Here is a 27,523-nt window from a genome sequence, read left to right on the forward strand (position 1 = left end):
AGCCTGACCTACAAAATAATCTGGATGGAATGACAATTCATACAAAAAACCAAATTACTAACCACCAATGTTCAATCATCTGCTCTGATCCTTTATTTCTGATTTCTTCACAGATAGACTTCTGTGACCAACACGCATAAGTAAAAGCTATTGTAACCGTGTCTTGCAGGAAGAGCAGCACTTGGCAAATAAAACATTCCTTGAGACAAGGTGGTTGTAAAATTGCATACAGGTCTATAGTTTTCTGCTTTTCACTACTGCTTAGAAATAGTTCTCTTTAGCTAAATTACTTTCTTAATGACAATCAATTATGATACTTGTTGCTGGTGTATATTACATTTTGCAGATTTCGAGGTTTGTCCCACTGACATGTAAACTTCCTGACCTTCAATACATTAAGCTAACGTACTCCCACATTCATGTAATCAGATGATCATAAGCACTTCCCACCATGTGTGATTTACTTTTACAGTGATCAGTGCAGAAGCCATCATGTTTCAGTTGTATTGTCCACTATAATAACAATCTCCTTGCTATGTAGTTTTTAGTTCATTATTAAAGTGTAGTCACACTTTCCACAAATAAAGCTGGTGGCTACGAGAATATTTAACTTGCTGAACACAAAAGGAAAGTCAGCATTTATGAAAAATGTAAATTTGACACATTAGGGAGAGGTGATATCTTTTATTATACAAGCAAATACAGTAAGGACAAACAGACTAGATTTGGATGCACAAGGCCTTCTTCAGGTGAGAGTTTTTCCCCCTCAACAATTATAATAGCTGTTGTAATAATGCCTGTGACTTTTTCTTTAAAACCTTGCCTTATCTGAATTCTTAGACCATCTTAGCAACAACAATTTTTTGCTATACGCGTATACAAAACTGAAACCCTAGCGATCTCAAAGTTATTTGTATTTTTTCTGCATGCTGTAGTGTTTATGCACCTTTAAGCCATAAACAGACACATGGGTGTGCAACACTGGAATTCCATCACAAATATTTGATACAGGAAATGAAGAGGTTTCCCTTGTTAGAACTAGCAGAAGGAATCAGGTTAGAATGCAATGATTACAAGAATTGAAAACTTCATATTTTTCCAAAACTATGCATGAGGTCACATAGGAGAGGAAATCCTAAAGAGGGCTTGCTGCGTGTCAGTGGCTTGTTCAGTAGTGTAGCAGGATCAAGTATTAGCTCCAAGAGTCTTTAGGCACCTAGGGTTGATTTCAAGGCATGTGCTCCCTCCAGTAATAGAGGTGACAGAGCAATACAAACAGGAAATGCATAATAAATCTGCATACTTTGTAAAACTCATAAGCTTATCTTACAAGCTGGTTACATGATATATTCTCTTTGAAAATGTTATAGATAAACTTGTGCCAGCCACAGTCCATCAATTTTACGAAATGATATTTAATGAATGCAGCAGATTCCCATAGCATAGGAATAACTACAGAACCATCATGAATAATGAACGTAATGAAAGAAATATACCTCCAAGCACAGAACAAACTACTGACTGCATCATCAGATTAAAAAAAAAAAAAGAGGGTGACTTAAATAGTTATTTGCAAATATCATTCTGTAAACAAATTTGAATATAAAAGCCACACAGAGTTTCTTCAAATTTGTATAAAGGATTTGTCATCTCTGAAATGACAATCCATTCAAAGTACAAAGGCAAACGTGCTGAAGGTGCCAGTTTGATTTACCAGAAATACCAGGAAATAGGGCAGAACACAGCTAGGCATAAATTCCTACCAAAAGTTATCCTCAAGTGAGTGATCACCAGGGAATAAAATGCTTTTGCCTCCACTTCATAGATATATTGAGGAACAACAGTGCACTTATCACTAATCAGTACCATTGCCACTGTACTCCAGAAAATTGTATTTACAGAGGTTTATTGCTTCCTTTATTTTACTGTCACCAAATATAAGACAGACTTGGATCAAAAATGGCTCTCACCTTTCCGCAAGCAGAAATAAAAATACACAAAAAAATCCCCGAATCACTTGCCTCCCCATTCAGACAAAATTTTGAAAATAAAAAGAAATGGATTTTCCTTTGTTTTCCAGTGTACTGCATACCATATTCAGGCCAGTATCACATATTGAGAAAGATTAGATAGCTGACAGCATTATCACCTGACAGAGTTGGCTCAAAGATAACTCCAAAGCCTGTACTTGCTACCCAGATCAGGTTGTCCCCCTTTAGCTATGTTCAATCTGAGCCTGAGAAAGGGAGGGTCTGAGATTGAACCTGCCAGTGTTAAGCCTTCATGGCAAAATGTAGGTTTCTCTATCATCTTGCTACATTTAGCATCTCTCTGCCTGCCTGCACGGCTTCTCATTAAAGGGGAAAGTGAACTCACAGCAAAGAGGAGGAAGAAACAAACATCCCAAATGGGATGACAGCTTTCAAAATACTGTACAGATAGGGGAAAGGCAGCTCCCACAGCGGAGACTGGATAAGAGTAACCTTTAAGCTCCACTCTGAAAGTTAGCTGTATAGGCCCACCTTAGTGTCTATGTAAATAACCACCAGGGCAGGAGAGGTGAGAGGAATCTGGGTTTATCTCCTCCATCTTCTGAGCTAAACACTAAGCTGTGCTTCAGTGGGAATCTGGGATAGGGAAGTTCCTCCCTGCTGTGTTGTAGCACCATAAATAGCAAATTTTGTTATGTAAAAAATGGTAAACAAACCAGTAAAGACTTATCCTAAAAATGCTGGATCCAACTGTACTGCTATTCTTAAAGATAATTAGTAAAAACTTGGCAAAAGCAGAAAAGGCACACGTATGGTCCTGTGTATGGTATGAAGTTTAGGCATCCAGAATTTTATAGAGGGTAGTTACATCTCAGTTAATGAGTCTCTTGACTCAACTGATGCACGTATGCTCCTCAGTGCCAAAAGTACACATACTCTGGATAGCATTGTGTTAACTCCACTACAGACAGAAATGTTTTCAGTTGATTATAGACATAGTAAGGGAAAAGAAACTGACATTATTTATTTGGAAGCTACTGTCTCCTGTGCACAAGAAATATCAAGGAGAAGGTGTGAACTTATGAGTGACATCAAGATAGAATGGAAAAATTGGCAGAGAAGTTGAAGGAATATAAAGAGGAAAGTAGGAGGCAAAGTACTACCAAATGAGTGATGTTAATTTGAATACAGAAATGTTTACATTTTTAGGGTGACTAAGGTGGGTTTTAAGGGATCTCAGAATTAATCAGAGGCTTATTCATGCAAAGCAGTTGTATGCGTGGAGCCTAGTATCAGTAACTCTGCTTCTCACCAGCTTTTTTCTAATGTTTCAGGAAGCCAATTAGAAAACCATAATTATAAGCAATCTGGTTATGTCATTGCATTTCCCGGATGGTAAGTCCGTAAAATGATGCTTGGACTTTGTATAATTGGGCCCACAGATATCTCCCGGAGGAACTGAAATGTACGTAGAAAAGATACATGGGTTTTTGTTTGGGTTCATTTGGAATGAAAAGGCATGGCTCTACTGCAAAGCATATTTGTGAAGCTGGGAAAAAAATAAATGTGGTTGTTGCCATCTGGCTCTTTCAAAATGATCCCTACAGAGATCTGTCTCTGTCTCTTTATACCATTTCCATTGTCATAATATCTGACTGTCCTGTGAGATGGCACTCTGGGCAAGAAACATATAGGATGATACTCTGAAAATTATGGAGATGAAACTCAGTGAAAAATCAGCATAGCAAGATTAATAAATGAAGTACATAGTTTACACCAAATGAGAATCTGCCCTTATGAACAAGTTGTCCGTTGTTAAAAGTCTTTAGAAATACACTTGTCATGGCTGTTCTTAGTGTGCTTGTCCTGCCTCAGAGGCCAGAGATAAGGTAAAATGGCTTTTTGCTTTCCTCTTCTGATGAGAATTTCTGTGTATGTACAAATGTAGTCTCATTCACACATTCATGGACCCTCCCTAAGTGTATTTACACAGAAATACATATTATGTTAGAAAAGCTTATATATCCACCTATGACGTTCTCTGTAAGAAGCAAGGCTAAGAGGAGCTTTGAGTGGCACTGAAGACAGAACAATTAAAGATAAATATGCGTAAATTAAATACAACTATTATATTGCTAACAATGAGGGTAGGTAGGCAGTGTTTACTATTTCATATCTAATATTCAGGGATACAAACAGAATATTGTGCTCCTCTGAAAGCTCTTGTTTGTAGCTTTTGCCCGTGTATCTCCAGCTGCCCTTCCCTTTTATACAGCTCTCTCTTTTTAAGGCAATAACCCCCCTAACAGGCCCTAGCAAGGCTCACTTTCTCATTAAAAGCATTGTGGGCATCCACTCAAGGAACAGGGACAATATCATGTGATTTAGGCATCCACTCACACCATTCAAATGTTAATTATTCACAGTAAAAAGTCCATGAGGAAGCCACAGGAAAATGTGTTAATATATTAACTACAAAAGTACTAACAAAAGATACTTACCTGATTTGTGGAAGGGAGCTGGTTTCAACAATTAAAAGGAGGCACATTCAGCCACTCAGTTTCTCCTTTCCTAATTTCATATCCCATCCAAATGATAAAAGTGTTATTTGACCATCCAATGGGAAAAACCCACATGAACTCCACTGAGTTTCTTGGTACAGCATTAAAAATGCTGTAAACATCAAATATTTATAAGTAGTGTTCTATCAGTCTTTGTAAACTGTACCACTAAGACTCAAAAAACTCCCCAACAAACCAACCTCAAAAAAACCCAACCCAACAACCTGACATAATCTTTAAAACTAAAAAAGGGTTCTGAAATTTTGTTCTTTATCAAATCCAGTCTAACCATAGGCAGGGGACACAGACCATTGCATTACTCATATACCACATACTTCTCCAGATCCTACCCCCTCAAAAAATGGTGTCTCAACTTTTAACTGTTTAATGATTTCTGAAAGCTTTCAAAATGGTTTTCAGTCTAATATCACAGATCTACCATTACTGCTACATAGGCATGTAAAGACAGCATAAAAATTGCTAGGTGTTCAAATACGAAGGAGCATCTACAGCAATACAACACTGAATGGCTGAATTCTGCTCTCCTATTTAACTCAGTTGAGAGCAGTAAAGGGTAGTTCAGTGCTGGTTTAAGTTTCCACAACACGCCCTAACCCCCTGCTCACTGCTAGCCCAGCACTACTGACAGTTGTTTTGGCAAAATGCTGCTATGGAAATCCTTGCTAAGATACAGGAACTTGCATTGCGGTGAAGGACTGGTGGGAATGCAAACACCTCAATGTAGTATTCTCACTGATCCCGTCTTGGGCTCCACCTCACAGCAAATGGCCTGATTCTGATGCACTACTTAGTGTAAAAGGGTATGAAATTTAAATCAAAACCAGTCATAAGATTTTCTCCCAGTGGCGAATCCACTGAACTGTATTTGAAGTAGGAGGCATTCCTAATTCATCCACCAGGGTTTTCAGCCTAATCACAGCTGCCAATTTAAAAAAAAAAAAAAAACAAACCCAAACAACCTAATTCAGGGAGTATGAAATAAGATAACAGTAATAGCTGATACAGGTGAACACCAGGTTAGGGTTAAAAATCTTCATAGGACCTGCTCTCAGAAAGGCTGTGAAATGTGAATATTTATCTGAGCCTGAATACATACTACACAGCAAGTCTCTACTATATTCATTTTTCTTCAGTACTTTGCTATGAATAACTCCTCTACAGAAGCCTGGTAGCTGATTCTTTCCCTACCTTTCAGCCACCTGTTAGAAGAGCTGCTTCTACTTTCCACTCTTTAGGGATTACTTTTAGATCTTTTCTTCTAATCACATCTAGCTCCTTTACTGAAGGTTGATTTTTCTTTCACATTTTTTTCTTCAAGAGAAATATCATTTTTCCAACTGCAACCTTTTCTTCCTTCCTCTTCAAGTCACACAACTATCATTCTGGAGCTCCCTCTAAAAAACCCTTCTATTTTATATAACTACTCATAGATCAAAATAGCAGAGAATGTCTTTTCTAATGTAGTTTTTTTAGAGTGTTTCTGATAACTATATAATAAGAAAAGGCTTTGCACTATACCTCTCTTGTGTCCTAGTTGGATATTACTTCTATTTAGGTCTTGACATAACAAAAGCTTGAAATTAATTTTCATTAATATTTGTTGTAAAAAGAGGACACATTCGAAATTATAATATTTAGATTCTATTAAGGTGCAATCGACCAGCTTGCAGACGGCAGAACAGAGGCTCAGGAAGAAATTACCTAAGATCCCTGTAGGACTCAACATTCAGGGCCAGATCCTCCGTTTGGCTTCAATGGAACAATGCTGATGTACTCCCACACACAATCTGGCCTTGTTCTCTGCAGTGCTATTGCACCCAGTACTTTTTTTCAACCGGCTTGCCTTTGTGTGATTCAAAGATTTTTTTTTTTATATTCAAGCAACTTTATTTAAAAAAAAATCTTCTGCGGTTAAAAGCTCAAAAATGCAGCCAGCGAACTCTGTGTGGGCCTCTTGGCTTGATAATTTTTGATTGACTTTCCATGTGCAAACTCAAAGACCTTCAATACCCATCTCCATTCTGATGCATCTCCCACAGATGCATAATATTCCCTGGAAACTCTTCCAGATATGAATGTGCTGAAATTTCACTGTGTAGGGTAAAATATTATATTACATAATATTGAATTTTAGTCTTGAATCAGAGATTTTCATCTGGAGATATTACAGCACCCAAAATATAATATCCTAACTTCTGTATTCAAGTGTCAAGTATTTAACTGCCAAATAAATGCTCTGTCAGCTGGACCCCTCAGGAACTTCAGCGATATCTTCTGATTTTTTTCCAAGAATTTCTTGGGGAAGTATCTCAAGCCAGACTGCGCCTATGTAAAAGCAGCAGTCCAAAAGTAGAACAGTGCTTGCATCCCACATGCCTAGATAAAACATCTTCACAGGTTTATCATCCAACATTCTGCAGTAACAGATATGAATGGCAGGCAAACCCTAGAAATTAATAAGATCCTCTCATGCATGTGTCTACAGGGAGCCTTCATTAATGTTAAAGTTGAACCTCTAAAGAGATGGTTAGACATTTTGCATGGCACTCCTCCTGGCGCTTTACTTACAGTATTTTATTAGCATCGACGCTGAGATATTACTTACGTAGTAAGGGTTTATGACAGCACAAGTGCTTGTATGAGAGGACTGCACTTCATCAGAACATATTTTCTGACATCGTGTATTCTTCATTAACTTTTAAACATTTTACTAATTAGATTTCACTTTGTGAAATGGACACTAAATAGGATGGCTTTTATCCTGGCTCCTACTCAGTGAAAAATTATGGGACTGTGGGCAGCAAATGTTAATTGAATATACAGCAGTAGCTGAGTTCTGCTGCTGCCCTTCTCTTCCTGCTGCCCTTTTGGAGACTGAAGGCTGCCATTATTGTTTCATTCCTTTGACCTCTTATAAGGGCAGCACAGAAAGGTCAGGCTGCTCTTTTCGTTCCTCTCCTTCAGATCAGCTGGCAGTCCAGACCTCTCCAAATCTCCTTTCATAGTTTTATATTACACAACGTCTCCCTGCACACCTTACTTCTCACCTGTGATTTATTGTTCTAATATTAGTATATAAAAAATTAGGCACCTCCAGCTCTCCAGGCACCTAGGTAACCTCTTAAAAAACAAATGACTAATATTTGCCATATCATCAGAGAGGAGCAAGAAAGACGCCCAAAGCAAAATGTGATGCAAGCCTCCAACAGCTTCACCAAAATCCTCTTGCTGCCTCCTTTTGTGACCAAAGGTGAAACAAGCAATCTGCCTCAACTGGTCCTGAAAATTAACAAAGATGTCTATAGGAATGGTGAGTCACTGCCTCCGCCTTCCCACTTATTTTTGTTTAACCCTAATGTCCCAGTCTAATTACAGCTTATGTGGTCACAGACACTCTACTTGTTTTCAAGTCTGTCTGCCTCTGCCTGGTAACTTTGGATTTCACTGGATAATTTAAAACTCATTTTACAGAAAAATGAAAGTCTCAGATACAGGCATGAGTTTCATGAAGCTCAGCAGCCAGCTAATGAGAGCCCCTGCTAGCACTTTGAACGAAGGAAAGGCAGGAGTGGTCTAAATTGTCTCTTGTTCAGTTTGCCCAGAAACTGGGAGGAAGTAGCAAACAAGTCAGTACATGTGTTAACTGGACCAGAAGTCTACACAATTTTAAACCAGCAAAAGTATGTCTTCTTTCGACCACCAGACAGGGCAGAGGTTGGTAGAGAACATGGGAAGGAGCTCTGAAAGCACCTTAGCTTCAGAAGTTACTGCTGTAGAAAGCACATTTGAGGACACAAGAAAGGGACAGGGGTAGTGTGGGAAAAGACAGAGGACATAGAGATATCAGAGTATGAGGATTTTTAAGGGACATTGGGGAATCTGGAGCTAAATCAATGGAGAAATGCAGACTGTTAAGGACAAATCCATTGCTAACCAGACTTCATTACTCCCAGAACTAGAAATGGGGCTATAGCTTATGTTCTTTCACTGGCAATAAGTACAGAAACCACATCAAACAGAGCTTTTTCTAAGGATTCACTCAGATTATTTAGCTTTCTAGATCAAAGTCAACAGCTTCAAATGAATCTGGAAGACAATGGCGTGAATGCCCTTATGGGGTAACAAGAAACTTCAGCTTTTATTGGTATCAGTGAAATGAGATCAATAAATGCAGTCACATAACCTTCAAAGCTCAGGCAAGTCTAGTTAATTCATTATAAATGAGTGTATCAGCACTTACTCTGTTCAGGTGTCAACATTTTTAGGTTGAGATAATACACAGAACTTACTGGTAAAATTTTTACTGTGTTATCTTTACAAATAGCCTGACTACAGTATTTGTGCTGTTCTCTCAAAGTATAGTGCTTCCAGGGGACCCTTGCCCAGGCCTAATGAAGGCATTTGTAAAACTGTCCATAGAAATCTCTGCATATGGAATCAGGCTGATCCTGGACAGCAATGGCAATGTCCTTATTAGTTCAAACATTTTCTTATTATAAGATTTTAGTACTCTCATTAACATTAATAGCATGAGAGCAATATCTTGTTAAGAGGAAATACAGTAGCGGAAGGAAGAATGCTCCAGAGGGGAAGATTTCCATGGGGCTTAAAGATCCTTGGCACAGGATACATATGAGAGTGACTTCTGTGTCTCAGAAAAGTTACCTTGCTTTGCCCACAGAAGAAACACAGCTGACTCCGAGTTCAGTTAAATAGTGCCCCCAGGCTTGATTCCCATAGCCAACAAGTTTGATGTTAACTATTCTTTATACATTACAAGTTACTAATGTATTGGTTTTGTATAACTTGGATGTGGGTACCACTGCTTTGGAAAATCCAAAGCAAACATGTTGCGTGGACTTCTCCAGTATCTGAATACAATTTGCAAACTTGTTCAATAGAAACAGATAAATCTGGAATAAAATTCAGGAAAAGTTATAGACTGCTTACTTGTTCATCTCCCAGTTCACATGCATTTTCAGGCAAAATATTATTGAGTTAAATTACACAAGTAAATTTAGATCACCAAAGTAAGAAGACAAGTTTAATCTACCCTGAAACATCTTTTTGTTTCTCGGAGTTTTAAACCTTTAATATTGGGAAAAAAAGAATATTCAGCAATTCATACTGGGGCCTGATGCCATCTATCCTAGTGTCTGTTGCACCCATACTGGTAATGCTGCTATGAAATGTGACTCTAGGCATACTCACAGGTGTGTCATGAGAGGAATTAAACTGCTTCTTTCATGTCTTCATAGAGAATACCTTTTATCTAGATATTATGTAGACTGATCAGAGGAAGAGAGTTCAAATACATGGTGACTTGTCACACCGGGGCGTTCTACTGTTTGAAATAGTAGATTATTTTCAGACAGTTGCTGCTGTTCAATTATGTATTTTTGTTTTGTGATGCATATAATCAGTCACCATATTTACAAATTCAAGATTTCCCAGTGGGAAAAGTTTTAAAGATAGGACTTCTATTGCTTTCATGCCTTATCAAAATAGAGGCAAGCAACATATGTTTTGAGCAACAAATATCTAGGGAAATATACTAAGGGCTCAATCTGGCCATTCTCAGAAATTTTAGGATTTACTGCTACCAGTAGAATGGTTAAGGAAGTATACTAAGCCCAGATCTTTTCTGCGTTCCAGACAGAAAACTGTTTTGAGGGAAAAACAGGGAGGCTATCAAATTCCAGACCAAAAGGGTAATACATGTGTCAAAAAATTTACTCAAAAGAATGAATGTTAGCTTCTTTACACAAAAATTATCATTTTTGTGACTAAACAGGAACAAAACCCTGTAACCAGTGCTAAAAACTCTCTTCCCAAGCACTAGAAGAACCTCTTCCCAATCAGGAGGAACGGACAGTTTTGCAGCTGTCCTTTGCAGCATCTCCAAGTCTGTGACACAGTCCATCAGCACTAACTGCAGACACACAAAATGGTTACACGCCTTCTCTGGGAAACAACTGACCTTCTTTTGCCTGTGACAAATCTTTTGCATTTTATGTGAAGTAAAAAGGAGACCATGTGCATAAAATCCACCTAGATTTGCTCCATGCATTCCACCACCAGCTTAGATTCTTTTGATATATTAAAACCAGAAATACATTGTCATTGACTGACTGAAAGATAATTCTTGACATGGAGATGTACAGCGATGTAACATCACTGAGACCCAGAGAGTTTTGAAATGCAAGTGCAAAGCACAGGACTCTTAGCTTGCTAGATGCAGTCAAAACAGCATCTAAGATTTCAAGCCTCACAAAATTTAAGGGAGAAGAATACTGAAATACAGATCCAAGCTTTGTCTGGTACATCCACCTCTATTAATACTGTTTGGGAATATTCCCACAGGATGAGGAGAATGTCAAAGACAGGCCAGCTTTGCTTATGCAACATTGCCCAGAAGAGAAGGATATCAACACAGTTTTTACATTTCAAATCTTTGTTTTGCTTAACATCAAAGTTATTTCCAGAGCCCCTGTGAGAATCAAGACATCATTACTCTTGGTGCTGAAGAGACAGTTGGTATATAGCCTGATTCTGGCCTGAAGATTTTTCCCTTCCCAGACAAGATATATGTAGCCAACTTTGGCAGTAACATTTCATGCAATTCTTTTTGATTAGAAATGTGCTCAGAAAACAGTCCATTAAAACTGAATGAAAGGTCAAGTCTCCATTTGGGTAATTATGTTGTTTTCAAGAGTGATCAGAGAGAACTATGGCAACATATTGTGGCTTAATATCTGCCACCATATGGCACTTCAAAATGACAAATAGAAAGAATGCATATACTTTGTTAAAGAAGCAATTTGTAAGCAGTTTTAAAAACTGTTTTATAAAATCAACCTTTGGTATTAAATACGGGAAACCTGTGGGATATTCTGTTGTGCGCATTGCTGTTCAGGTACAGAAATATCTGAGACCATCAAGTCCTGGGCAACTCTTTTTTTACTTCTAATTATTTTAGATTTTTTCATTTGTACTATTGAAGAAATCTGTAAGGTATCTCTAGCCTTAAGGAAACACTTGAGTTGCTTAAATACATGCTTAAAAGGCAAAGCAAAGACAGCCAAGTACAAAGGTTGAGTACTTAGTCCTATTAAAATCAACAGAAAAAAAAATCATATTAATTTAAATGGGAGAGAGTTTTCATATCAGTACTGCTGACAGAAAAAAACCCCAAAATTGTTCCTCTTCCCCACTGCTTCCCCTTTCTGCAAATCAGGAAACAGGCTTAAAAATTAAGAATACGATAAGAAAAAAAAGGTTTGGGTTTTTTTTTTTACCTCTTTCTAGCTTTCAAACCGCTGAAATGTCCACAGGTCAGTTCTGAGGTTTTTCTGCAAGATGAACTACTTTCTTTTTTTTTTTCTTTTCAAAGAACATTCTCATATGAACAAGGTCTTTAGATAAATCAGAAAATCTTGTGAAATAATTACGTCTTCAAGAGCTGAGAGTGGTGTGCAATGGTGGCCCTTGGGCAGGCCTGGAAACTTTGAGCAGGATCCTACTGCTGGGAGATGTGGAGCAGAGAGCAGAGATGGCAGTACTTTGGCACTCAAGTGTGAAGAACGAGTTTTACAAGGCTGCCATTTCCCCAGCACCATCCTTCCCAACTGTGCCCAGCCCAGGAAAGCTCTCCAAGGGCAACAGGGCTGCCCTTTGCCTGCAGCCATTTCCACATGGAGCTTTGGGGTCAAAACGGCACCTGCTGGTGCTGGGCACCACCTGGCCCACGTCAGCTGCCACAGCTAGATCAGAGCTGCACTTCCCTTGACCACCACAGCCTCCATCTTGTCTGACCTCCACTAAGGGACCTGTCTCCCTCTTCAGAATCGCTTGCTCCAATGAGAGGCTGGTGACAGACAGCCAATCCTTTGCCTTTCTTGGAGAGTGACACTCATCTTCTCCAATGGAAGCCCACCTCTCTGTCAAGCAGGCGCTGTCCTGCCCCAAGGCCCGCTGGCTGGGTGGAGCTGAGGTGGCTGCCTCACACCTCAGACTTTTGGCGGGAATGCGTCTCCCTGCTTCGAACTTCACCTCTAAGACTGGGACGGAGTAACTGAGTCAGACAGAAGCTTCCCCCAAACAAAACAAACAGAGCTGTTTTGATCAAAAACCTGTGGAAACAAACCATGTGAACAATTGCATGGAAATCGTGCAGTCTTTCTCCTACCTTATCATTCCAATTACATTCTCCTAATCTACAAAATTGAAAGGTAATGAGCAGTATTTCCTTAAACCACATTAAATAACACCGTCAAAATGCAAATTTATTCATTAAGTATAAATGAGTGTGTTAAATATTCATGAATTGTTGCTTGCAGTATATAATTAATCCCATGGTCTGTGTGTCCAAAAGCATTTAGAAGATAAAGAGTTGAGAAAACGCTGCTGTAGAATGATAACATTTAAAGCATGTTTTTAAAAGCAAAGGTCGCCAGCCCTTTGGATCCTAAACTATTACCAGTGCTTATAATTCATTGTAATACCTCTTTAGCATGTACACATGCTTTCATGATTCAAGGTTTGTATCCTCAACCCTTGCTGTCTAATAATCTATTCAAGGAAAGAAATACTTGAGAGCGGAAGGTGCTATTAAATTATCCCATTCACTACCGATGCACTCAAATTAATATGGTACTTTCCACATTTTAAAATTCCCAAAGATTGCAAAGCTGCTCTCGAAAAATGATGCAGTTTAACTCCCTGGCGCCTCCTTTTTCTGAAAAAAGTGCATTTTGACACTTACATGAACTGTCACTAAGGCTGGTTGCCATTTCAACTATCATCAAAGATAAAACAAAGGCTTCAGCACCAGAAAAAGACCAGCCTCTTATTTTCTATGCTTTATAGCCATTTGCAGATATGAAACACAAACTCCAAGTCCTGTACTAAGTTTTAAGTAGGTGCTCCCATTGATGCCAATGAGAAGTACAGCACATAAAGCGCTGAGATGTTATGGCTAAATGTCCTTAGCTTAAATATTCACTCTTTTCTCTGCCTTCCTTAAATTCCCACTGCTTCCTTTTATGTAATCGAAACTGCTTTCAGAAACTCTTTGTTAGTCTGCTTCATGCTTTTTTTGGGGAAGAATCTTTGAGGTACTGATGAAAAGAACTGATTTTTTCAAGATAGCATGAAGAAATAACAAAAAAATAAAATCATTATAGTGTTCACAGTAATTCCCTCCACAATCACTTGATGATCTCAAGTTGCTTACTGTATACAGCTTTCAGCTAGTTGTGCAAGTATAAATTCTGCAGTCTCCCCTTCCTTCCACAATGCTTTCAGAAAAAAGGTACGTGGCAGTGACTTGATCTATGATGTTTTATCTTACGAGATTTTTACCACATCATTTTGTGTGCGCGCGTGTGTGTGAATTGATCAACACAATACGAAAAGTGATTCACAATTCCAAGTAACAACCTGTTGTTCACAGCACAGGCCATAGAAACTAGGTATTTTAGAAGAGCTGTGAGGCTGTGCTCTGTCAAATTTTTTTCATGTTTTTTCCTTGCAAAAATGTAACAAATGGTATGTCATTTGTGTGCAGACAGGTTTCGTTCATTCAGAGCCAGCAAGAGTATCTCTGCATGGCCTTGTACTGTACTGTGTGGACATATCCTGCAAAGTTAGGTGCTGGAGGATTTTCAGTTTCTATACAGTATCTTCAGGGGACACATTTGCATAAGTCTCTTCCTAGTTCTGCAGAATACATAGGACAAGGGAGAAATCAGATTTTTTGCCAGGTGACATCACGTGTCTTTCATCAATCAGGTCACTGAGATGATGAAGCAATGCAACTTGTAGTGCATCAGAACAACGAACAAAACATCTTTTCCGAAGTGCTGACAAAAAAAGGCAATGTGAGACAAAATGGATTTGATTAGCCTTATTTCAAGGCCTGAGCAGTAGTACTTGATGAACTATAGGCACTATAAGAATAGGTTGAAGGCAAAGTTAGTCACAGACAGCAGGATAATGTTTCATTGGATCTATTAAACAGGTAAGTCATCAAACCCCATGGCCAGGCAGCTGCAATCCAAACACTGTTGACACTCAGTTTACAAGACATTTCTGATAAGTGCTTTCATTGTAATTAAAAAGCTGTGCAAGTCTACCCAGATGTGTTAAAACCAGAACCTTATCTCCTGTGCCAAGATGAGGACAGACCTCACCTGTCAAAGACAATTAATTTAGATAGCTCTCCTCTGGACAGGAGAAGAGTTAATCAGAAATTCTCTGGTAGAATGTTTTGCTTTTTCCAGTGAAGAATGCTAGCTGGTTGTCATTTAAATCTCCCATAGAAAGATGCAGATTTTGATTAATCTTCTGACAAAACAAGCCAGTTCTTAATCTGTTTCATTTTTTGACAGTTCCTCTGCTCACTTTACGTACTGTCTCAGTACCTAGACTCTTTAGTTCCCAAATTCTGCCAGTCCAGAGGAGAGATAGGAGCTGCTCATCCAGGGACTGGGCTGCCCACAGAGCTCTGGTTTCTCTGTGCAACAATAAAAAGAAGTGCCCAAGTAGGTGTGTTAGAACAGCCTACATTTTAATATGAAAACAGACTGCTTTCCCCCATCTCCCACTGACCCCACCCAAATTTCAGAATCCTCCAGAGGCAGAAGTGTATTTCAAAAAAGGACAGTTAGGGATCATATGTAGCCAAACCAATCTGGGAAAAGGCTGGAGATACAAAGATGACCGGAAAGACTGTTTTGCAAAGGAAAAGTAGATAATAGTACAGTGTTCCTGCACAGCCTGGACTCAAGATGTGTCTTTAAGATGAACAGACATCCAGTGTCAGACAGCAAGGATCATCAGTGATTACACATTAAACATCAGTGACTCTGCTTCATAGGGAGTTGTCTCACAGGTCTTGGACAAGTTCAGGGAACCCTGAATGTTGCTGAAGGAAAAGAATGCTTGCATGATCCTATAGGATGCCACCTTTGGCTGGCAAATGAAGGAAGACAGGAGAAAATGATTCTGAACATGGAACATCTGTCTTTCGATCCAGGTGAAAGGATGGCACAGTTTGGGTGGTCTCCTGTTCAGTAGAAAGGCAAACAGCCTGCTAGGGAAGAGACTGAAAATGAGTGCTAAAAGCGAAATTGATGAAAAAACCCCAAACCCAACCAAACAAAAAGAAGTCTTCATTCAGCATGAAACCAAGATGGCAAAATTAAATTAATCAAGGATGTAAAAGTAGTAGATTTTCTATAAACTAATACTAAAGAGTCTGGGTAAAAAAGGGAAAGGAATCAGAGTTACCTATTTATAAATTCAGTGTAGCTGGTATTACTGACACTAGATGGGAAGAACTGCATAACTGAAACATTAAATTCAATGGTTATAACCTATTTTGAAAAGATCAAGTAGAGGCAAGGGGAAGAAGAGTGGAACTCTATGGTAAAAAAAGACATAGTCTGTTTTCAGGACACTGGCAGCTCAGAAGCAAATGATCTTGAATGCAGTGGATCAATACTCTAAGAGATAAAACACTAGATGGGATAGTAGCTGCTGTCTGCAAATCACCAAATCATAGAAGAGAGCAGGATGACTGGATGCCTTTGCACCTTCTGTAATGTGTAGGAGCAAAAAAGCTGCACTATCATCTGAGATTTCAGTCTCCCTGACATATGCTTAAAGTTTCATGATGCTAGTACTAGAAGCTCTGCAGAATTTCTGAACATTATATATGAACATTTCTTAAACCAAAAAGGGAAACTCTCAAAAAATTAGAATTTTATGTGAGATCTCATCTCACAAATAATGAAAAGAGATCAGAGAACTTGATAAGAGAACTAAATATTAGTGGCTATGACGATAGCCTGATTGCTCTTTAAAGGCGTAAAGAGAATGAAGCCCAAACAGCAATATGGATGGTGCAGTCTCTTTACCAAACTGAAAATTATTGTAAAGGACAATCAGCTAGGAGACAGAAGCGATCCATAATTGGAAAATACAAATATTTTATTTAATAGCTGCAAAATTCAGAAAGCTGTATGTGTTTAAAAAAATATCTAGCTCAAACGGTTAATGAAAGCCTCTACATAATTGTAAATCAATGAAATGAAGAACAAATATTGATAACGATAAATATAGAGTAGAACTAAGGAATTACATAAATAATTCCTCCAATAAGTGTAGCCAACTTGTAAGGGGAAATTTATGGCCAGAGAATTAAGGACAATATTTTTCAAATACATTAGGAATCCTGACAATGGTACCATTTCTTTATCAGATTGAAGTGGAAGATTTGTTAAGAGTAATGAAGACAAGAAAGAAGTGTTCAATAAGTATTTGTGTTCAGTATTTAAGGAAAAGACAGACAATTGGTGATGCTCTATGACGATGATGAACTACCAGGCAGCAAAAAACCCCAAAGAGAAACATTAAGTGGAAGCTACTTAGGTAAGAAATATTTGCATAGGAAATGTCATATAGCTTGTAGCCAAGAGTTGTTAAAGAGCTGACAGAGGAATCTCTATTGTTATTACAGCTTTTTGCTAAGTCTTAGAACAATTGGGAAAGTTCCAGAAAGCTGGAAGAAAACTTATGTTGTGTTAATATTTAAGAAGGATAAACTTAATGACCTAGATAATTACACTCCTGTCAGTCTGAAATTGATCTGGAGCAAAGTAATGGAACGGCTGACAGGGGACTCAATTACTAACTAATTAAAGAGGAGAAATATGGTAAATGCCAATCTAAGTGCAATATGGAAAATAGATACTGTCAAACACATTTGCTGGCTTTTTTTCCAATTGTGACTACAAGCAAAACACAACACTGTTGATATATTTTGATTCTATATGACATTTGACGTGGTATTCATGACATTTGAGTTAAGAAACCATGATAATACAAAATTGACATGTCGCACATTAAATGACTCAAAAACTGGTTAACTGACATTTCAAAACGTAAATTTAAATGGGCAATGATCACAGAATAGGTATTCTGCTGGGATAGCTTCCTGGGCATACTCTAGTTAACATTTTTATCAGCAATTTGGAAGAAAACTCAAAGGTTTGCAGAAGACTCAGTCATTAAGGGAGAAGTCGGTAATAAATAGATCATTGAGACTAGTTGACAAGGATTACTGGGTAATCTGGTGCAAACTAAAATAAGATCCAAAGGAACAAAAACTTCAGGGGGATAGGCTGGCTATTCTATAAGGGTTTGAAAAGGTCTAAGTGGGATATTAATTATTAATTAAGTAGGATATAATTAAACTACTTTTTTTTACCTGAATATCTGGTCCTATGACAAATAATTGAATAAATTCACATTCACATCCCATGCCACTACTATTAAGTATGAATGTACATCAGGAGTAATATACAAACCCAACTGTCCTGCATGGAAAAAGGATGAAATTAATCCATATTATATCCTGCTATTAATATGCATTCACAGCTCACGCTGTAATGGTTCTGAAGGGAACATTACAGTATATTCAGAGAATATATCTGAAAAATAACACACAAATTCTTAACAAGCCCCTTGGCAGCATATAAAATTTGAAGGACCCTCAAAGCTGAGCATGTGAATGGCATTTCTTCCCTTTATTTAGTTTTAGTCTTACCACAGAAATTCTCTTTTCCTTCCCCTCATTGTGCTGGCTGACAAAATAGCCCAGTTTGCAAAGGAAACAAATTTCTGTGCCACGAGTACCTGAGTACCAGAATGTGGCCCCAAATTAGATGGTAACAGCTGCTACGTTATATATGCCAGTGCTGACAAAAACACCTGGAATCTCCGGTCCTTTCACAAACCCAGTTAGTCTATATGTGTTTAATTCAGCACATACAGACCAAGTTAAAATTTACACATTGAAGCCTGCTACTTTTTAATCGTGTTGTTAGCTGGGCAATAAAACGGGAAAATTAGAGGCTAGTTAGAGGCTCGAGGAGTTCTAGTTCCTTTCCTCTCTTGGCACCATGGGGTGCACTGCACTATGGAAGAAAAGTTAGGTAGGCCCTCCTCCTAGCCTTGTCAACATTGTAGCTGCAAGTAGAGGTTCACACCTTTTCATGAGATGTGATCTCTCCCACAGCCCCTCAGTCTTATGCAAGTCTCAAGTATGTGCTGAATGTCCACTCCTAGGGGTTTCAATGACTTGACTTCCGAGTGACTTCTGAGAATCCTTGAAGGATGTACCGTTTATGGATAGGGCCCAACATACCTTTCCTACAGCTCTCCATTTCTGTGTGCATGTGTGCGCAACGTTTGTTTTAACACAGAGAAATAAACACATGAATTCTTGTAAGTGTAGGTTTTGTGGCTGAGTTTACCCAACGTGACTGGATATGTTTAGGTTAGATGCCTTAAAATGTCTTTAAAGTCAATTAAGAAATAATTTAGGCATGGTTCATGTTTGTGTGCAGCAGATTATAATACTTTCCAGAACGGAGATCTTTGTTTCTTTAAGCAAACTGTCAGGTATTATTATAGTGGCATATACATAAACAAGAATAAAAGTGTTTAGCACAAAATCATGTATAAATTATGTCAGACAATTGGAAAATCATATACATTTATTCATATTTTAAAATAATCCAGGCACAATTTTGCAAGTACATAGAAGCACAGTCTCCAAATGGGAGCAAAACCTAAGTAGCACATAGCAAGAAAACACATGGCAGAACATCTAAAATAAGTATAAATAGTGTGAAAGTTTTCTAAGCCTACAGTGATATTTACTAGGAATACACTTATCAACATTACAAAAAGATAACCAAAGAATACATGTAATAAATAGCATAACATGAACTTTCTGAATAAGTTTATGTTAGCAGCATATAGTAGCAACTGTCTAAGAACAGAAGAATGCTTGTACACTGTATATACATGCACATACGCACACATATACAGATACAACTGGAAGGCCACAAGAACAAAAATACCCTGGGAAGATGAAGAAGGGAATTGTTATGTCTGGTGCAGTATATAAAAACAATGCATGCATTAATTAACAAGCATCCAGCATGTTCATGATAAAGTCACATCCACAAGTTGAATCACAGTTAACTCTTCATCAAACTAAACACTTTCTGTGCTGTACCTATGCTGGATTACTCTGTCCTATACCACATTCCTGACTTATGGAGCACATTTGGATGCTAATCTTCGGAGGAGTTAGGAGCCCTTGATTCCCATGATCTAACAGGAGGAATCAGATTTCAGATTTGAAAGAAAAATATACATGCAAAAAAACCCCCCACAAACCACCATGCAAAGTCTGGAGGGGCGGGGAAAAACAAAGGGCTTCTATTTAGCCAAAAGATGGGCTAACAGGAATTTCACTTTCCTGTGTGGCAGTCCAGTATAGTGGCCTCACTTCAAAAGCTTTTGTTTGCATGATGGAGTGGTCCTGAGGATATGAACTAGATTCCTTTTAGATGAAACTAAAACATGAGCTCCAATCACTAGTGGCATTCAGCCCATGGGACCAAACTAGAGACTCTGCGTGGTGAGATCAGGTCCTTAGCACCAACAGTTTCAGGCTACAGATCTGATCCAGATGAGCTAATTCCTCTAAAGTAGACACAGGCTTTGGAAATATACAGAATAAACATGAATCAACAAGTACTATAACCTATATTTACCACTTAAGAGATTACTCTTACTTGTTCTTACTTGCCACTATCTGGAAAAAAAGACTTTCCCTACGGACACTCTGATTACAGATGTGTGCGCTTGTGTCTGTGTATGAGGAGGGGACAGATGAACAGCCAAAAGAGTAGTGAGCATACAATTTTTTGTTCTTCAGTCATCCTCAGAAATACTATTTTCAGCAGCAACAATATGAAGAAACTACAGGCATCTTAGCCAATCTTCTACATGTGCAATTCCTGTTAAAAAGATACTCTCATAAGTGTCAAAAATTTGTGATCGCTGCCCTGCCAACATCTTGACACTATCCATGTCAATAGTCAATAAAGTCATTCCCAATGTTACGCTCAGATGTGAGATTTTTTTAGAACAGAACACAGAATCGTGACTGTGAGCAGTAGAGTAGGTTCACAAAAGCAAGTTTAACTGTTTCTGATATTCCAGTGAAAAATGTCGAATTTAGTAAATATTTCCTGACTGGTTTCAACAATTTATTTACTGCCACCTGCTAATGGCACGTACAGAGCTCCAGCAAAGTGCTCTGGGCAACACATGATATGAGAGAAAGAAAAAGCACTACTGCTGCTGCTTAAACTAAGTTTACACACAACTTACATTATTTATTATAGTGTGAGAATAAAATGTGTAACATGCTATCATGCATAATACATGGTAAGAACATGCATTAGTTCAAGTTTACAGTCTCTTTATGGCCTATAAATCAGAACAGCAGTGGCAGGTGCTGACAGCTGCATATCTTGAGGAATTTCCAGAAAGAGCAGCAAGCAATGCAAAGACGACGTGAAATCAGCTGTTTAAGACACCCATACTATGGTGACTCTTTCTGACTTAATCTTACAAACAATAACAAAACCCAGTGATAACTTTCCCACCACATTCAAAGAAACTGAGTTCAGCACCTGAGGTGAGACTTTGCCTCAAGCCAGATCGTGCGGCTGACTTGAGGGACCGTTGCTGCTCTGACGCCCGTCACTCATCCCCAAGTTAGCATCACCACTTCCCTGGCCCCACAGAAGGGGAGGACAGGGCAGACTTTGTGCAGCTCACAGGCTGTGTAAGTCAGCTGGAGAACACACTTCATCCAATGGGGCTGGAAAGGGCCCAAAGCTGCGACTGGCTGGGGAGCCTACGAAAGCTGGAGGAGGAGCCCAGGGATGCCACACAGACTGCTATGGCTTCCACAGAAGCCCTGTCTTTCAATGGGGAGAGACCCTCTCTTTCTCCTTCAGCCCCTTTCTGGAGGGTTTGCCTAGGAGACTCCAATCCAGAGCAGACACATGAGACTTCTGTAGATGGTGCAATACAAAGTTTACTTTTACAAGATTGCTTTTGTCTGTGTCATTAGCTATACATCACAGCAACAGCCAGAAAAATATATATGAATCTGGTGGTTGGCTATTTACCATATCATTCTTCACTCCCTCATGACTAAGTCACATTCTTATGCATCCTCTCAGGAAAGAAGGAACAGAATGAGACACATCTGCTGAAAATGAAACACTTTCTCCTCAAAAGAACTACGCCTAGTCAAGAAAAACAGGCCTTTTTTAGTAAATACATAAGACTGTTGTACACAGTACATCACAATGCCCACAGACAGCTCCTGTGTGATCCTTTGGCACTAACATGGAGTTTCACTCTTGTGGGTACTCTAGGGTTCATCATAAACAAACCCCAGACTTGCTTGAGCCCAACTAAAGACATATGCTATTTCTGAGATACATGCAGGAAAAAAAAGTCAGCAAAATATAAACATCAGTATATAAAGTGCTTCTGATTTTCTACTTAATAAGGGCACCATCCAGTTATAATTCATGAGTGATCACTTATTTAAGTCTTACTTACCTGGACATGTCCTCTGGTTGAGCATTGTTGTGTGGGGTCCTACTTTTGTCCAGCCCACGAGCAGGTAAATAAAGACTGTCTGCATCAGCCCTCCAAGCGCTGGATGGGCCCCTCTTTATTAGCTATGCAATGCATTATCTGCACACGGTATTTCTCAAACAAAACACTGCTTACCTTAGCACCCTGGAGTGCAAAGATGTCACTGGGATGGGTGCTGCATTCATAAACTTGCCAGTGATTTCCATTAGTTTTGAATTGAGTTCTCAGAGACTCCTAAATCAGCAAGTCTTCAGATAATTTGTGTCAGGCTGACTTCTTCATCCCTGGTGTTGTTTATACAGAAATCTTTAACAACACAGAATTTACCTCTACTTTTTCCTGTAAAGGGCATGTTTTCCCATTGCTGGTAATTCCTGCTGAGAGCAGGACAATAGTTCTGCACAGGAGCTAAAAGCATTTGAAGAAACAAAATACTTTGGAAAAGTATTTCCAGGAGAGATAAATGGGTACTCCTCTCCTAAAGCACTTTAGGGGCATTTTTCAGAAGTTGGAACACCATCTGCTCCTAAGTAGAACTTTTCCTCAGTCCTTCCTGCTTACTAATATAACTGATACAAGCAGTCTGCAGATGGAGCCTCCCAGCCCAGATGGAAAGGGAATTTGGCTGGATACAGAGACTACTTTTTTCTTTCTATGAAGAGGCCTTGGTGGCAGAAGAATGTGATCTGGACATCTAGTGAGAATGAGAAGGTTGGAATCACGTCTGTTTGGAAAAACAAACCCCAGTTTTTTTATGTTATTTAGTTAATTAACTGTGAATTAGTAATTAGCCAAATCTTTCAAAAATATTTTTTTTCCCTAGGAAAATTTCTGCTCCTATTTAAAACTTTTTTTCCCTTGAAAAAAAAAAATTAAATTAGAAGATAATGCAACATAAAACATAAAGTGTATTAAAATTTAAACATTCATTAAAACCAAGGCTACAAGCAAGCCAAACAATAAATGCCTTTTCTTTTTCCTTCAAAAAGTGTATTTTAGAAAGCTAACTAAATTATGAAAGAAAACATTTAGCAACTACTTAGCTGACTGATGGCAAAAAAATTTGCCAAATTATTTGTGAGTATTCCTCTATTAGCAGCAATGTGAAGATCTATTTTGAAAACCTCAGGTAAACTCCCTGCTTGTTTTATACACGAGTGGCTGATTAAAATAGGACTGCTTGAATGAATAAGCAATTAGGATCTGATTACATTCAGGTAAACTATAGTAGGCTTTATTTTAAAGAATTAATAAATGATTCTCAGCTGATATCTTAACTGCTCTCAGAAGGTGAATCATCAAGGTCTCTTACTACACAGGCAAGTACTGAGATTCTTTCTTCAGTACTACAGTGCTGATTTTTAACAGATTTTGATGAAGTAATTTCTTTGTAGAATCATCTTTAACACAGCGGTCACAGTTCCTTATTCATATAATAAAAATCATGCAAATATGTGTTTAGTTTATGCTAAAGACAGGCTTATTTAAATAAGGGAACTGATGTTCATTTACTCTAGTGTGAATGAAGCCTGCTGCAATGTTTCTAAAAGTGGATCTGCTCTTACTGCAAATCCAAGCAGAGAGCAACACTTTGCTGTGTGACAACTGCACTCTAATGATGTTCTCAATTTTGCTGTACATTTAGCTGTTCTTAGACCTGTATTTTTCTTAGCTAGCCTTTGCATGAGATATTGTTTCATACAGCATGCAAGCACTCTACAAAGAGCGTCAGTATGAAGCACATATTTTACGACAGATTTATGGCTATTTGGCAAGTCTTAACTATCTTAAAAACTTTCTCAGGCTTAAAAACTGCCTTGCATGTGAACACAACTCAGGCAGAATCCTTATGCTGTGTTCACTGGGGAGAAAGACTATGCTTCATGAGGACACTTCTCATGTAAGTCTGTCCGGCCCAACTGCACTTCCATGTGCAGCACTTTCAAAGTAACTTTCTATTAACCCCAAGACCTTCTAAATACGAGTGCAATTTGACTGATGTTTTCCTTTTCAGCTCCTCTTCCCACAAGGGAGCTATAGGTTTTCCCAGGCTGCCCTGTACAATACACGTGGAACATTCTCCCTGGTTCTGCATGTCCTGCATTCTTCAAATCCTGCATTACAATTTTTTTATTAGCTTTGAATCTATACAGCCATCCATCTGAACTGAAAAGATGCATATGCATATGGCGATAAATCTAGCTCACTGTCTTTTGCTACTACAGCTCTTCATCCATCCATCTGTGACCCTTCCCCTCTTGATTTCATCCCATGCTATATTAGCCTACAATTGATTTTAAACTCCAGGGACAAGAAGCAGCCACTTTAAATTATTTTTATATTATAGCATTGCCTGTAGCCTTCAGACACTGGGCACCTCTTCTGCAAGGCATTATACAAATACATTGCAAATGAGAATATCCGTCTCAAGAGCTTACAAGAAAGTCAGTCAAGACAGGGAGTAGGAAAATATTATTTTTCTCCTCTTCCAAATAGGAAGGTGAGACATCAAGTCATGCAAGAAATCTTGGACAGAGCCTGTATTTGAATATAGATGTTTATCCAGGACCATAAGCATGGCCCCAGCCTTTGACAACCAGCATGAACACTTATAGCACTAAAATAAGCAGTGAAAGCTGAGCTATATTAAAAATAAAATCAGAAAGCTGCATTTACAGTAGAAAATGGAAGGAGAAAGAGAGATGATACCCTGGCATCACCTACCAACAGGAACAAGAAACCAATCATCAGGAGGAGGAACACTGGTGAAGAGATTTCCTCCCCATCCTAAGAGTTGCAGCTGCTGATGAGAGAATATATATGCAATGAACATATAAAATATAGATTTATATATACAAATGTACAATAGGAAAGAGTCAGTATACAAATACTTACATGTAAAAATAGCTGTTTACTTTCCCCTTTTCATGATTTACAAAAGCATACAAAGTTTCCTGTTGGTTAATGTTTAAGTAGTGTGAGTAAACCCTGTGTGTCATGTTCCACACATAATTCTTTCAAGTGTTCACAGTATTGGCTATTACAGTGTTGAATCTGACGTTCCAGATGTTAAAATATTTGTAGGACACATTCTAAACTTAAAGCATTAATTTAAATACAGTTTAAATAAAACTCACGTGTAGTTGAATTATGGTCATATTACAAATGAGTCTGCTGCAGTTGAAAACTTTCCATGAGAGTAAGCTTGGAAACTAGAGATGAGTGTGTTTTAAAATTCTTGAACTGCCTCTTGATGTGCAGATAATACTGCGAGGTGGTGAGTTCTTTAAACTCCATCTGAAGCAACACAAGCTGAGAGCACTCAGTATTACAAATTATCCTCAGCAGGAAAATGGATGCACAGAACAATTCGCCATCAGATTCAGACATGCTGTCACTTTCTTCAAATACCCAACAGACAAGAATAAATGACAGGTACCATTGTTTTTGTGTTAAGAATAAATGCTCTCTAGCATTCTTCATCAGGAAAGTGCTTTATGGACTTAAATTAATCCTCACAACTCCCTTGTGAAGTAGATAGATACTATCCCTGATTTTAAAGATGGAGAAACTGGAGATTTAAAATAAATTATGATGACTGCATGGGAAATGCTGTCAAAATACCGGTATTTGGATGTTGGAGCAACTCAAAGGCACAACTGGAGTAAATGGAGATATTCATGAGACAACTTTACACTAACCAGCTTGGGTACTGACAGCAGGCCTTGGTACAATAGCCTAAGGTTCATCACAGGCTGCATGACACAGTCCTTTCTAAGTGCCATGCTGCTGGAGCTAAACTCTGGGACTACAGCCTCAAAAAGTGCAAACCACATCATCCAAGATGGTGCTGCCTGACCAGGGTGGGAGGAAGCTGCATATCAGAAGTTATTAATTAATATCAGGAGCCTTGAGTAAATAATACTTTCTCATGTGAGTGTTGTATGCAGTTCAAGAACCATGTTTAGCTCATCTCTAATTTTACCACATATACAAGTGCTCACATATATCAATGTATTCAGGTGTTTTGTAAATTTATTCACTCATAGACCTTGGAGGTCTATATTTTTCCTCATATTTCTTTTGTGGAAAATTTCTACTAATACCACAAATGGAACTAGTGCTGCAGTACTGCAAATGAGCTACAAATATGAATTTTAATTAACAAAGGTGATTGACAAGTTTTAAAGGACCACAATGTTCTCTGTGTGCACCTGTATATACAGGAAATCTCATCTGACTTTAACCGCTACTGCCTTGAAGTAAAATCCAGTTAAAGTATAAAGTGCATTGTGTGGAGTAAAACCCTAAGAAATAACAAACAATGTGTCTGCCTTCCACAGATTGATTAATTTTGCTTAACAGCTGAACCATCACCCTCTTTGTCTTCTAGTTTTTAGTTTAGTGTTACCTAGGCTGAGAAAGGCCAGCCAGATGTAAGCAAAATTATTGTAAACTGAGACATTTTTGTAATATGCTGTTTAAGGGAGAGTTAAGAGAACCAGTATCAAGACACTGTCCAGTTGGGGTGTGTAAATATTATTGTGTGCTTCTTGGCCCACTTAGCAAATACTTTCTTTTCCGTGATAAACCTATGGCCTCCATATGGAGCATTTTCATGCAGAAAGTATTCCTCACACTCATCTCTTCCTGGCTCGTAATAGTGGTAGGGAACTTTATGAAAGCCTTCTGACCTAGGGGAAAAAAAAAAGATACACTTAAGTACTATTTCCAAGAAAAACCTTAATATATACTGCACCTAAATTCACTGAAATTCTTTCTATGTGTCAGCACCTGAGCTCCTTTGCTAAATTGCATAAGGGCTTTCATTACAGCATGATTTGTATGAATTTTCCTATAGCAAACAAAGCTATGTGTATCTCTCAAAATAAAGTGATCTTATCAGTCAGTAAGAAGCTGATGGGCTGGTTCTTATGGGTATTGCACATTTTGTTTAACCTAGGAGAACTCAGTCCACAAGGCTCCATCCCTAAGCAAAATATTCTCTTTGGATAGTGCCAGCTCTTGAAACTGGTTCTCGAACTGTCTGAATAAGGCAGTTATAAGAATAATATACATTATAAATAGGTAATGTAGTCAGAATTGTAGCTTTAAGGAAACCCATCCTTCTCTGTTGCCAACAGACTGAAGTGCTATCATGCTGTTAACTGGTTTTACATCAGGACTATGCAATGCCAGCTTGGCTGAACTCTGTAAGGACAACTTTAGTCCTGTCACCCCTCATCTCAGGGCGTCTACTGTGTTTTCATAAACAAAGAAAAACATATGTTCATTCCATCTGGATGACTCACTCAATCAGTGAGATCTGCAAGTTCTAAAAAGTCAGACTCTAATGTTAAGATACCCTAATTAAACAGCTGTGACTCAAATTCCTTTTTTTTC

At 38.4% G+C, this 27,523-nt stretch overlaps 2 protein-coding genes across 3 annotated transcripts in view; one reads left to right on the forward strand and one right to left on the reverse strand.

Moving 5' to 3' along the window:
* Positions 1 to 27,523, forward strand: part of PIGK (phosphatidylinositol glycan anchor biosynthesis class K) — a 237,562-nt gene that overhangs the window by 193,043 nt on the left and 16,996 nt on the right. The gene's annotated exons all lie outside the window — the stretch shown is intronic.
* The window catches only part of ST6GALNAC3 (ST6 N-acetylgalactosaminide alpha-2,6-sialyltransferase 3), a 226,591-nt gene continuing 218,236 nt past the window's right edge, over positions 19,169 to 27,523 (reverse strand). Inside the window, exons 5-6 of one of the 2 annotated variants that reach the window (XR_008577999.1) lie at positions 22,256 to 26,814; positions 19,169 to 21,759 (exon numbers count right to left, since the gene is read on the reverse strand). Coding sequence is in view for 1 of the 2 variants with exons in the window: in XM_054833102.1 (XP_054689077.1) it covers positions 26,628 to 26,814 (187 nt within the window). In the remaining variant the exon portion in view is untranslated. Of the gene's footprint in view, positions 26,815 to 27,523 lie in introns of both variants that reach the window. The other variant, XM_054833102.1, reaches the window with a different exon arrangement.

This window comes from Grus americana, chromosome 8 (genome assembly GCF_028858705.1).
Source record: "Grus americana isolate bGruAme1 chromosome 8, bGruAme1.mat, whole genome shotgun sequence".
Taxonomy (NCBI): domain Eukaryota; kingdom Metazoa; phylum Chordata; class Aves; order Gruiformes; family Gruidae; genus Grus; species Grus americana.